Here is a 12500-nt window from a genome sequence, read left to right as displayed (position 1 = left end):
TTTTTGCAGCTTATGATGTATGATATGGGGAAGACATGCGAGAGCGCCCCGTATAGAAGCAGTGTTTTTGAGTGATGTTTGTCGTGAATATTGAGTCCGCGAGGAAAGAGCAAAACAGCGAATAAAATATCCACCGCAGCACTTGTTTCTCTTGATTACGAATTTCTGTTCCCCATATCATACGTCACAACAGGGTGCTGATTTAGTTTTTGTGCCTGCACTGAAAAGGCAGAAACAGGAAACGCGAAAAAGCCCAACTTCGAACGTAATAGCCTACTTTCGATATATTAAAATTCAGTCCGAAACAAAAGGCATCATCTCGAGGCTCTGGGGAATAAACTCATATAAATCCTTATATTTATTCCCCAGTGCCTCGAGCAGATGCCTTTTGTTTCGGACTGAATTTTAATATATCGAAATTGGTCTATTTTCTTAACTTGACTTATGTTAGTCTTTCCCAAAACAATGTTGGAAAAATTGCTGATTTTGGCCTTCAGTTCTCCTTTAATTCATCCTCTAGCAATAAGCTAAGTTACAGGATTTCGGGTCAGAAGATACATTGAGGAATACATTAAGAAAGGCTACTATAAGGAACGGAATTACATGGAATTTATGTTCAGTTCAAGAGCAAACTTATTCGTGACGAGTTCACTAAACTTTATTGTATTACATGGCTTCAAGAATCTGCCGTTGTTACTTTGAAGCCTCAACTGATAAGAGGAAGCAGCCACATGGATACGGTCCAACACAAGTTCATATAAAGGATTCTGTGGTGTAAGGCCAGATATGAACCGTTTGCATGCAGCTATTTTGCGCTCTGGTAGTGTGACTATGTTGGCATTAACTAGGGCCTCATTATAATTCTTGCCTGGATAAATTATGGCCATTGTGCGCTTATCTATCCTCTCTATTGAGTCAGAGAGATATCGTGGCAGGTTGACATATACTACGCTAGCGTACTCAAGCGTTGATCGGACGATTGCACAATAGACTTGAACGATTTCCTGACCAGGGACACCACAGCGTTTAAGCTGCCTAATAGCATGGAGGCGGCGGTTGGCTTTTTTCACTATAAGGTCGAAGTGAGCTTCCCACGTCAAGTCGTTAGAAATAAGCACGAGGGGTTAGGGTTAGGGTTTAGGGTGAAAAGGGTGATGTGAAGTGCTATTTTACTACCCATGTAAACCATGTGAGCGTTAACCCAAATTCCGGCACCCTGGTCAGAGTTTTTCTCTGTCCTTGAGTGGCCCCATTCCATTAGTAGGGTTAACGCTCACATGGTTTACATGGGTAGTAAAATAGCACTTCACATCACCCTTTCATAGTTAATTCCCGTGAGAAATAAGGACGCCAAGAAATTTAAATGACCTTACTTCTAAAAAGGAGCCGCCCGTGGCAATAGGAGGACACTGAAAACTATTGAAATGTAAAAAGTCAATCGCCAAAACCTTGCATTTAACTGGATTGAGACACATGTTACTGCTTGAAGCAAATGATTGAACCTGCGAGACAATCTGATTTCACACGCAATCCTGGAGCACGCTAACTGGTTCCCGTACATGTTCTATGTTTTCAGATGCTGTTTGAACTTGAGGGTTATGAAGATGATTTAGATTATCGCTCTATTCCGCTATCAACAAAGACCCCTTGTTCAGAGGCTCTACCACTTATTGTGAAAAAGTTCAACTTGCCTGGTGAAGCTAGTGAATATTTCTTGGTGGAAGTTTCTGAAGAAAATGAAGGTACCGTTTCTTCCTGTTCACAAGCAATGATCATTGCGACCTTTCCCGCGCGAGGTTGTGGGGAGCGTTGAGAGGAATAACGAACTTTGTCAACTTTTAAAGGAAATTACTCTTGTGTGACGGTAATCTAGTTCCAAAGAGTATCCGACGTCCAAAGGAAAGCAATTTTATATGGTTTGGTGGCAAGGCTGGATTGGGAAACACTTAAGCCCAGACTACAGCGCCAGTTATTCCCACAAGCTTTCGCTAAATAAGAACAAATTTTGGACAACCGAGGATGACCTGGCGGGTTCTTATTATTTTGAGGGAGTGTTCTTTGGTTTTTTTTTTATCCAAAAGACCTTGGACGTTCGTAATCCAGCTGAAACGCGAAACGTTTTCCTGTATATATTAAAATTGATGGCTTTTGTCCTTCACCCCACCACGCGCTTTTTTCACTGAACCTAAAGTACCGGTTACTAAAGACTCGTGTTTTATCTGTTTTACTCTGCACAGATGACAGAGAAGAGGTCGCTGGCCACGTGTGTCCGTTGCGGTTGCAGATGGCTTGGAATGCGCCTGATCACGTGTTTAGGCTTTGCCGACGAGCAGCAGACGGAGGCAATGATGAGGATAGCAAAGATATCATGTTAGATGGCTGGTTGGTGTACTGATTGTCTTTGCAAATGTTTTGAAAAATAGTACTGTTGTCTACATGGCAACTATTTCCATCCATAAGGAGCTCTTTTTCCGAATATCCACACTACTCAATGACTTTCATTTGGTGTGTGTTTGTTGGGATTTCAGTTTCGTAATAAGAATTCTGGCAGCACAACTAATCAAGCAGAATATCTCTTAAATAAGCTGATTTCTCTTGTCATCCCACATATTTTCATAATGGATCGATTTGAAAAGAACCCGGTTTTGAATGATAATATTAGGCTGATTTAGCAAGAGAACGGGAACGTCAGTGGCGACGGCACGCGCAGAAAAAACACCAATGAGAATCCAGAATAGAATAGACTCCACTCTTTTCTTCTCTATTCTAAATTCTCATTGGTAGTTTTGCTGCGCGCGACGTCGCCACTGACGTTCCCGTTCTGTTGCTAAATCAGCCTATCAACGTCACGGGAGAGCGTGGCCTGTTGGAGAGCATTTGAATGTTTACACTGAACTGATGTTCCTTCTTGAATTAAAAAGACTTGATTCAAAGTTCCAAAACGTTTTTGGTATTCTTTTGTTAGGACGACAGATGCGACTGAAGATGCATGCCACGAGCCAGGTATCCAATCAGAATTGTCCTCGGCAGCGGAGGAAGATGACCTTGATATGGCGCCCGCCATCCTAGGTACCGGTGAAAGGGACGAAATTGTGGAAGAAACCAGTGAAGACCTGATGGAAGGGTTAGCTCGGTTGGATAGCGTAATCGAGGAAGAATCAGAAGCGATCGCTTCTCAGGAATTGCAAAAATTGAAACGACAACTTTCGGAGAAAGAGGTAGAGCTTCGAGACTTGCGATTGAAAACTGAAGTGTTGAAAGAAAAGGATTCAGAGATTGAACGCCTAATAGAGGAAAACGGAGAGCTTAGAAGAACAGCTGAAGACCTGAACAAGCTACGGTTAGAAAAGGAGGACCTCGAGAAAGAGAACGAGGAATTAAGGCGACTAGTCCTGACTGTAAAAGAGAGCGAGTTGCACGAGCTTCGGTTAAGGAACGAAAACCTGTGTAAAGAAGCCCAAGGGATTGAAGAAAGATTCAAGGCTGAAATTTCGCTTCGCGATCGAGAAATTGAGAGGCTTTATGCTAGAAATAACGAACTTTCTTTTAAAGAAAAGGAACTGGAGTCTCTGAATGAGAGAAACGTTTCGCTACTGGCCTTTGAAGCACAGCAAAAAGAACTCGAGAAGCTGAGGCTTTTTAGAGATGAAGTGAGCGCCAGTCAAAGGGACATGACTTCGAAGCTGAAATCTTTGCAAGAAAAGAATATGGAATTGGAAATCGAAGTTTCTCAGGCCGAGAATTTGGTGCAAATTAATCGAGAGTTGTGCCGAAAAGCTGACGAAGGTGAGATCTTGAGACAAGAATTTGAGCGAACCAATAATGCGAAAAAAGAGTTGAATGATAAATTGGAAGACTTGATTCACGAAAAAACAGAATCAGAGCGGATAAACACTGCAGAAGTCGAAAAACTGCGCGAGAAAAACCTTGTGTTGATGGTTCAGTGCAAAGATGCGGACGAGATGAAGAATAATATCATTAAGTTGACAGCACAACTGCGTGACATGGAGAGGGAAAACCAGTATGAGGCGGATAATGTCCAAAGGAAGCTTGACGAGCTAACAGCGGAGAAAAAACTGTTGCAAGAGAGGATTGCGGAATTGGAAAAAACTCAAAATAGCGAGGAGCAAAAGGATATCAGCGGAAAAGAGGGGGAAGACTTGAAACTAGAGAACATCTTTCTGGTTGAAAGAACCAAAGAAATCGAGGACCTAAGGGCGTCCGTTGCTAAACTTTCTGCTGAGGTCAGAGAGAATGAGTCGTTTAAACAGAAATACAAGGAACTCAGAGACGTGGAGAGTGTGAGTATAATGTGATTTAACATAATTTGTCCGGCGTTGAGCGGTCTATTTCATCTTAGTTGGGGTATCCTGCCAGTTACTTTAGGTTGGAGTTCCATTCAGCTAAAGTTTCCAGGCTTCCTTTTCAAATGCTCAAGTTTCTCGCAACTGCGATGATCTGTTTCTCTTTGACTTCACTTATTTCCAGTCAATGGAAATTGCAACACGCAAAACCTGAGAAATTACCTTAATAATATTTTCCCAATATTTTTCCCAATCCAAACCATAATAACCCTAACAATTATGCAAAACTTAAGCTACATTTTTTCTTTTGTTTTGGCACCAACATGGCCGTCTTATCACGTGAGTGCAATCAAAGAATTCAGGTGGCTTCAACTGCATTCGAACCCATGACCTCCGCGCCTTCGTCTTTACCTCGCATTCAAATATTTGCATTTATTTCATCGAGTCATTTCACGAGAACACATGAGCCCAACAAATGGGCCATTTCCGAGTTGATGCTTGTCTTGGTTTCGAAGCGAGTCTTGGTGCTCAACTATTCTTGGTTTGCATCCACGTGATGAGACGGCCATGTTGGTGTATAAAACAATAGAAAATGGTCCCACACGTTTTGCGTATATATAATAGATTACAACCCTAAGCCTAACCCTAAACCTTGCACTTATCTGGAGAATTTTAGCAATTGCCTTTTATAGACACTTCAAATTTTCAGGTGGCTCCAAGTGGCTTTGAACGCATGACCTCTGCGCTGCTGGTGCAATGCTCTACCAACTGATCTGTGAAGCCAGACAGTTGGGAAAAGGTCCTTTAGCCCATTTCCGAGTTCCTGCATACCTCAGTTTCAAGGCGAGTCAAATTCCCCAAAGACTTTTTCGTTATTGTTCAATCCACTAAGAAGAGGTTTAGGGTTAGGGTTATGTCACCAACGAGCGACATCGTTAAATACCCACTTCTGGCTCTTGTCGTTCCCAGACTATACACTTTCGAGTTTCATATATTTGGACAAAGGGCATTAATTAATAACGAGTCGATTTGCCGTCTTATGTTGCTCGTGGTCACGGGTGTTATCGTGAGTGTAAACTACACTTAGTAACTGGGTTGCAATTTTTATAAGTAATTCTAACCAAAATTTAAAAGGGCAACCGTAAGTCTAGGAAAAAATGAGACCCTTGAAATTCGGTGTGTTTGTTTTGTATTGCCATGACACGACAGTGGGGTGGAATGCCAAGTAGATTCCAATTAATATTTTTCATGTGCTATTGCGAAAGTAGTCTCGATAATTAGAGGTGGGAACGGACAATCTTACGTATTTCGTGCGCTGTTACATGTTTAGCGAGAAGTATAAATTCATTTTCAGTTTCAGTAATGTTGCCATGTTATGATCTTTTTGAGGGAAGTATTTAACCAAACAGATTAACACGACAGAAACCATAGCTCGGCAGAAAGATAAAAAACTGAAAGAATCTGAGAACAAGATCAACACTTTGGTGAGCTAATTATTTTTTAGGAATTGATGTGAATATTTGAAGTCATATAATTATCAAGAAGGAAACCGTAATAGGTTCCTCTTTTCTATTCTTGGAATCAGTTGCAAGTAGTTGTGGACGCACCTCAAGGAGTCACTTGTTTGAAAGCAATTGCATGATTGCTCTTCCTTTCTTGCCAAAGCTGATCTCAAGGTTTCCCACACAACGCACCTGTTACATTGATTTGCTTTCCCAGTTTTTTTTTTTTTTTCGGAACTGGGGACTTATTACATGTTCTCTGCATGCAAGATGCAAGGTACGCCACACATGTCCAATACAATCAACTAGATTCCGGTCATCAAGTCTAGATTCTATTGGAGTTACTAGAAGTCTAGTCGTGAAATGGAACCGGAAGTCATATCTGTTTCACGTTGGGGAGGGTGAAGTCCATCGGAGTCGACTGGAATCGCATCGAGCGATTTGAGCGTTAGCCCTTCGTCAGAGCGAGTAGAGGAATTGTGGATGTTGCTGGTTTTTATGCCGGTTGGGAAGAGCTTTGCCAATGGTGGAAATATGGTAATATGTTACCATATATGCACAGCGGTTCTCAATGAACTTTCAAACTAATATCGTGCATCTTCAGGTGTATCTGGCCACACAGCCACATCTCATTAAACGAATGTTTTTAGAAATATAAGAAACATCTATTTATCCATCCCACCCTCAATTGCAAAGATATCATGATAATTACACATCACTGAAATATTGACCAAACCTATAAAAGTGACGCTTATTTACCGCCTTTTTCCTAATCCAGATAAACTACTAAATACACAAGGGACAACTCATCATTGCTATTGTTTAAAATTCACTCGCATGTGTGCGTGCACAATTCTGTATCATTTATAGCGTCTTCTCCAAGGGTACGCGTCTTCTTTCGTCAAAATAACAGCATACCTTGCTCTGAAAGCCGAGATTTGAAGTAAGTTACGTTAAAAACAAGCCCGCAACACATCGTGTATACCTCGTTCGTTCAAGGATGACGCAGTGGTGAGTGGTGAGAGCATTCGCCTCCCCACAATGTGGCCCGGGTTCGATTCCCAGACTCGGCGTCATATGTGGGTTGAGTTTGTTGGTTCTCTACTCTGCACCGAGAGGTTTTTCTCCGGGTATTCCGGTTTTCCCCTCTCCTCAAAAACCAACATTTGACTTGATTTGCGTTAAATGCCAATTTCAGTTTACAGTGTCCCCAATTAGTGCTCCAGTGCTAGAACGACTAGACACTTAAATAAAGTTCCTTTCCTTCCTTTCCTTTCCTTTCCTTTCTTAAAGTCGAGATTTAAAATAAGCCGCGTAAAGAAACAAGCGCGAACACATTGCAGTCATCACACCTTCTTTGTTTCTATTTCATCTATGTTAATTGCATGATACAAAATTAGATGTTTGGCTTTCGATTATCACGCGTTCTTTTTCGTTTTTGTTATCATTTACTTTTGGCTGTTATGCACAACGGTTCTCAATGAACTTTCAAACGAATATCGTGCATCTTCAGTTATATCTGACGACACAGCCACATCTCAATAAACGTACGTTTTAAGCAATATATGAAACATATTTATCTTCAAAAAAATATTTCCAACACTTTTCAGTGCGGACAAAAGTCGCGACACACGGTCGAAGTTGTCCAGAAGGCCCACCGTGGTGAAATTGTATGGTCACGTGATAAAGTAACGCGCGTAGCCATGGACTACGAATAGAAACTTTGTGACTCCAATGGAATGTATTCGTTGCCAATGGATCTATTAGAGTCCAGTGGAACGCTTTCCTTGAGCCACCGATCGATAACAATAACTCTGAGAGTTAACCCTAACCCTAAACCCTAACCCAATCGATCCAATGGAACAGTTTTCTTGGGTCTCCGAGAACAAGTACAATAAAAAACTTGTCACTCCAGTGGAAACTTTTCGTTACCAATAGATCCATTGGAGTCCAATGGAACACTTTCTTTGGGCCACCGATCGACAACAACAAACCTTTTTCGAACTCTCGAGCAAGTAGAAAAATTGTCACTTCAGTGGAAACTATTCGTCGCCAATGGATCCGTTGGAGTCCAATGGACCACTTTCCTTGAGCCACCGATTGACAACAATAAACTTCTTTCTAACTCTTATAACGAATAGAAACCTTGTCACCACTAGACTTCCGGTTTTCCAATAGAACTTTAGTCTAGTCGAGTGTATTGGACAACCCTCGTTTTCGTAAGCCTAAGATGGCACGAGGCAACTTTTTTTTTTCAGGGAATCATTTTCGCAGAATGCTTCAGGAGGCAGTGCGGCCCAGTGGCTAGGGCGCTTGCCTTGAGATTCAGAGATCCCGGGTTCAAGACACGTTCTGACCACTCGTTGAATTTGTTCCTGGTAGTCCCTGGTTCAACTTCTTGTAAATAGCCAACTGGTTTGCCTCCGGTCAGTTGGGATTCTTTACAGTTGTTGTTGAATGTTTTGTTCTGTCGTGATTGTGCATGTTTCATTGGCCCTGAAAAAACCCCTTTGGGGAGTGGTCAATTAAATATGTATGTATGCTGAAATTGCCTTACTTTGTTTTTACTCGTTTTCTTTCTTCTTTTCACGGACCATTTGTGGTTGGTTAGCATTTGCTTGTGATGCCCTTAAGGGGGCCTGAAATACATTTTCTTTTTCAGACTGAGGCAGTGAAAGATATGGAGGCCAAGCTTGAAGAACAGGAGCAAAATCAGCATTATCTTGACCAACTTTTGATCATGCTCAAGGACCGCGATCCAACGTTACTTCACGTGATCAACAGTTCACTCGCATCAAAGTACGAATCGTGGAATGTCATTTGCTGATAGTTACGTGTTTACGAGGGCGGTTTCTTACCAGATGATGAGGGTGCTCTCCGCCAAATTCCGAAACCAACCCCAGGCTGCTCCATATCGCGGCCGAATAACTTGTGCTTTCAACGTCTCCCACGTCAATAGAAACTTTTTGTGATCTAATCCGGCAGGGGATGCGCTAACCTTTAGCAACCAAAAACCTTATCATTTATTAATTTTTTTCTGACCGAAGCCAGAATAACTTGTCTGGAAGTTTTCTAAGGAAACAGGACTTCTAAGCAATGAGCCACTCTTGTCTGTTCGTGCAGCCATCTTTATCAGCCATCATATATTGAATCCGCAATCTTGGATATTCTAATCGCAGTGAAAAAAAATTATCAGTGAACAACTGAAATTGCATATTTTACTCTGTTTTTTTTTTCTTTTGCAGTGAACCAGAGGAATGGTGCTGAACGTTGATAAAAAGGCAATCCTGTAGTTTTTCAAGGTGCTGGAATGAGCTTCGAGCAAACATTCGCCGTCATCTTTCCTGTAAACTTGAGAAAACCTTAGTTTATTTTAGTAAAAAGAGCCAGAATTGCAAAGACAGTGGATGAAACGGGCTTACATGTATCCCTTATTTGAAAGACTGTAAGTTAATAAGTCCGTGTAGTCAATTTATCTCTTCTTGTGAATAGAAATATCTTGAAAACATTTTTCATGAAATGGGCTCCAAGGACTTTATCAGTAGGCCAGATAACTCTTTACATTCTCTAATTTTATTGGATCGATTGTATAGGACACATCTCTCATTATTGTGTTTAGGACAAGGCTCCATTGTTTATGTTGTATATTTTTTGTGTCCTTTGTTTTCACTTGCCACCTCTCTGATTCCACGCCGTTGTCGAACCTATTTTTGCTTGGAAAAAATCTGAGATCCTTAGGGAGTCGATGCACTTCCATGAGAGCTGCGTCCTGGCCGCGATGGTCTAACGTAACGTAAACAACCTATTTGGGAGACTCTGGTAGTGAATCAGGTGATTTTATTTGGATGGATGAAACGTTGTCAGTTTGGGCAGTAATTTCGTCTTTGTGCGTGAACTGAACAACAGGCGCTTGTTCCTGGTTTTGCAGGCGAGCGCGTACGTCGCTCCCTGCAACCTCTGTTGGTACCCAGCCAAATTATAAAAAAGGTGTCTCCGCGCGATGATGCGACCACGTTGGTGAAAAAAACAGGTTTTATACTTAGTCTAATATACTCTAATGGGGTCGAATTTCCGATGTTTTGAAGTGGTTCATTTTGTGCCATTCATGCAAAACGTTTTTTACACAATGACTGCAAAATTCTCGCGCGCTCATTGGCTAACTTTTATTGTCAATAAGCGGACAGACATAAGTGTATAATTTATGTGATAATGACGCGATATTGCTCGCGTCAGATTGAAGTTTCTCGCATTTTTGTCTCGCGTTCTTCTTGTGTTTTGACTTAGTTTTCACCCCTCTGCCTTTTTGTTATTGTAAAAAACAAATTGATGTCAGTTTTTCGTGCGTCTGTCCTGTTATTGACAAGGAATTTCGTCATAACATTGTCAAAGTAGTCTGCGTATCCACTCGGCTATCGCCTCGTGGATCCACAGCTACTTTGACAAGGTTATGACGAAATTCATGATCAATAACAGGACAGACGCATGAAAACTGACATCAATTTGTTAAATAGGGTATAACCACTCAGCTATCGCGAGAGCTCTTAATGGTTTTTGGGGAGATTGTTTGTAAAATTAGTGAGCGCTGTAGTTTATGTCGGTCGTGATCCACTCCTTTACCTGTTAGCTAGTAGATTTGGCCCAGGTATTTTCAAGCCTGCTGTAAATATTATTCCACAATAAAGCTATTAATTTGCTTAATCGCTTTTGTAAGGGGTCACTTGAGGGGTTTGATACAAATTAAGAATACCACATGATTAGATCTTAGTCATAATTTTATAACTTTATACTTCCAAATGAGATATAATTTAGATACCTGTACAGCTTCTACAAATAAAAAGGTCTCGGGTATCCTTGTCATTTGGTCTTTAATTCAGTTCAACTGATCAGCAACCGCGCTAACAACGTTTAGTGCGGATTAGATTATGGTGATTAAAATCGGGTCAATTTAGCTTTATGGGGCATTGTCACGGCAGTTATACAGTTGGTGGTGGGTGAAAACTGGGTTACATTCAAGCTAACGGGTAAAATCCTCGATAACCGAAGAAGACATTAAGTGAATTTTATGGGGATTTTTGGGGGACTTTGAGAAACGAGGATCAGGTTAATGAGATGACGCCTTTTCTTTTCTTATAGTTTTATGTTGCGATCAAACTTTGATTTATCAGGTGCAACATCCCATTTACGTGTAACCAAAAATTTTAGTAGTTTTTGTGGTAGTGCACTAGTGCACCACACACTGTCATCGGGGCTGTCTGAGTGAGTGAGTGTAAGATTTGTAGGCCTGCAGCGCGTGCATGATTTACGAAACTAATGTACGGTTTCCTTGAATTACAACAATTGGTGTTTGTTTGCGGCCCACTTGTCGCCTTTTTCCTTTCTTGATTTTCTTAATGAAAAGAGAATGAAAACTGTTTGAGTACGTTATTGTCAAATTAAATTTTTAAATGTCTTAAATCAAAATCACTCTTCATGTCTATGGAAACCCTAATCGATTGCCCAGTGATAGAAAAGATGAGCTGTTCAGAATTAAACGACACATTAAAAAATCGCAACTTAGTTTTCACCTTATGTCGAAATCTTTTGGTCATCGAGTGTAAGTGTACGTTCGGCAACACTACTTTAATTTTGCTGATTGGTTAACATGTAGATTATATCGGCTAGTCTGTGTCTATTGATTTCACTGATAGCCTCTTTCTTCTCTTTTAACTAAAATTCACGCAATTTTTCGCTCGTCTTTTCTTTTAAAAAAATGTATCTGTGTGAAACAGTGAAGTGTAAGCCACCGGTGTGTCAGGTGGGAGGGAAAACGACAGGTACAAAGCACAGGTCACAAGTCACAGGTCATTGTTTTACCAACACAGAATGTATCCTAAACATTCATAAAAGCTAAGCTCAGGCCTGATTAGGCCTAAACAAAAGTTTTTAGGCCTAAGGTTAGCTTTTATGAATGTTTAGGATACTTTCTGTATTGCTAAAACAATGACCTGTGACCTGCGTTTTGTACCTGCCGGAGAAGAAACAAGCTGAAAAGCCTTCTTAAATCCTAATGTCATTTAACAGCCGCACCGGAAAATAACTGGGTGAAAATACAATTGAACCCCAAAATCGGCAAGAATTTGTGACGCTGATGAATAATAAAGCATTTCTATTTCCAAAGCGACGGAATTACCTAGTGATAAATAACCTCGTCTGGGAAAGTAAATTTTTGACTTTGCAGAAAGAAAGGTCAACCTCAAGAGTTGGACGATTGTGATCTTTGTGTTGAATTCACACATTTCTTGTCGACTGTTATAACACTTGAATGAAAAAAAAGTAACTAACAAAACAACAATCCCATGTCTTGTCGTAATTTTGCCACAGATGTATCCAGTTGTTAGTAACACGCTAGGTAACTTGATCACAGGCGGCCGCTGAAATCGATGTCACTTTCGATGTGCAGCCAAAAGAACAATAAAAAAATTGAACGTAGCAAAAATCTCCCAAAATGTTTTTTGCTGATGGTAAATTTTATATTCGGAGCACAGAATTTAACTTGTTTACATGTCGCAAATTTTGTTCTGATGGCAAATTGTTTTTTCTCGATCGACAGTTCCTAAAAATTTCCTTGTGGTCTTCCTTAAAACTGTGTATAAATATTTATTTACTTTTGCATCAATAGCTTTTTTGCATAAAGCAGGCTAACAAAATGAGTTCC

At 40.7% G+C, this 12500-nt stretch overlaps 1 protein-coding gene across 1 annotated transcript in view; it reads left to right on the top strand.

The window, feature by feature from the left end:
* The window catches only part of LOC138045046 (interaptin-like), a 36301-nt gene extending 25647 nt beyond the window's left edge, over nucleotides 1–10654 (top strand). The window contains exons 11-16 of the mRNA XM_068891400.1: nucleotides 1577–1742; nucleotides 2238–2382; nucleotides 2966–4301; nucleotides 5699–5788; nucleotides 8469–8605; nucleotides 9052–10654. Of these exons, the coding sequence (XP_068747501.1) occupies nucleotides 1577–1742; nucleotides 2238–2382; nucleotides 2966–4301; nucleotides 5699–5788; nucleotides 8469–8605; nucleotides 9052–9073 (1896 nt within the window). The 3' untranslated portion in view covers nucleotides 9074–10654. The remainder of the gene's footprint in view (nucleotides 1–1576; nucleotides 1743–2237; nucleotides 2383–2965; nucleotides 4302–5698; nucleotides 5789–8468; nucleotides 8606–9051) is intronic.
* Nucleotides 10655–12500: the final 1846 nt, after the last annotated feature.

The sequence above is a fragment of the Montipora capricornis genome, chromosome 4 (assembly GCF_036669925.1).
Source record: "Montipora capricornis isolate CH-2021 chromosome 4, ASM3666992v2, whole genome shotgun sequence".
In the NCBI taxonomy this organism is placed as follows: domain Eukaryota; kingdom Metazoa; phylum Cnidaria; class Anthozoa; order Scleractinia; family Acroporidae; genus Montipora; species Montipora capricornis.
This window is presented reverse-complemented; position numbering and strand designations above follow the sequence as displayed.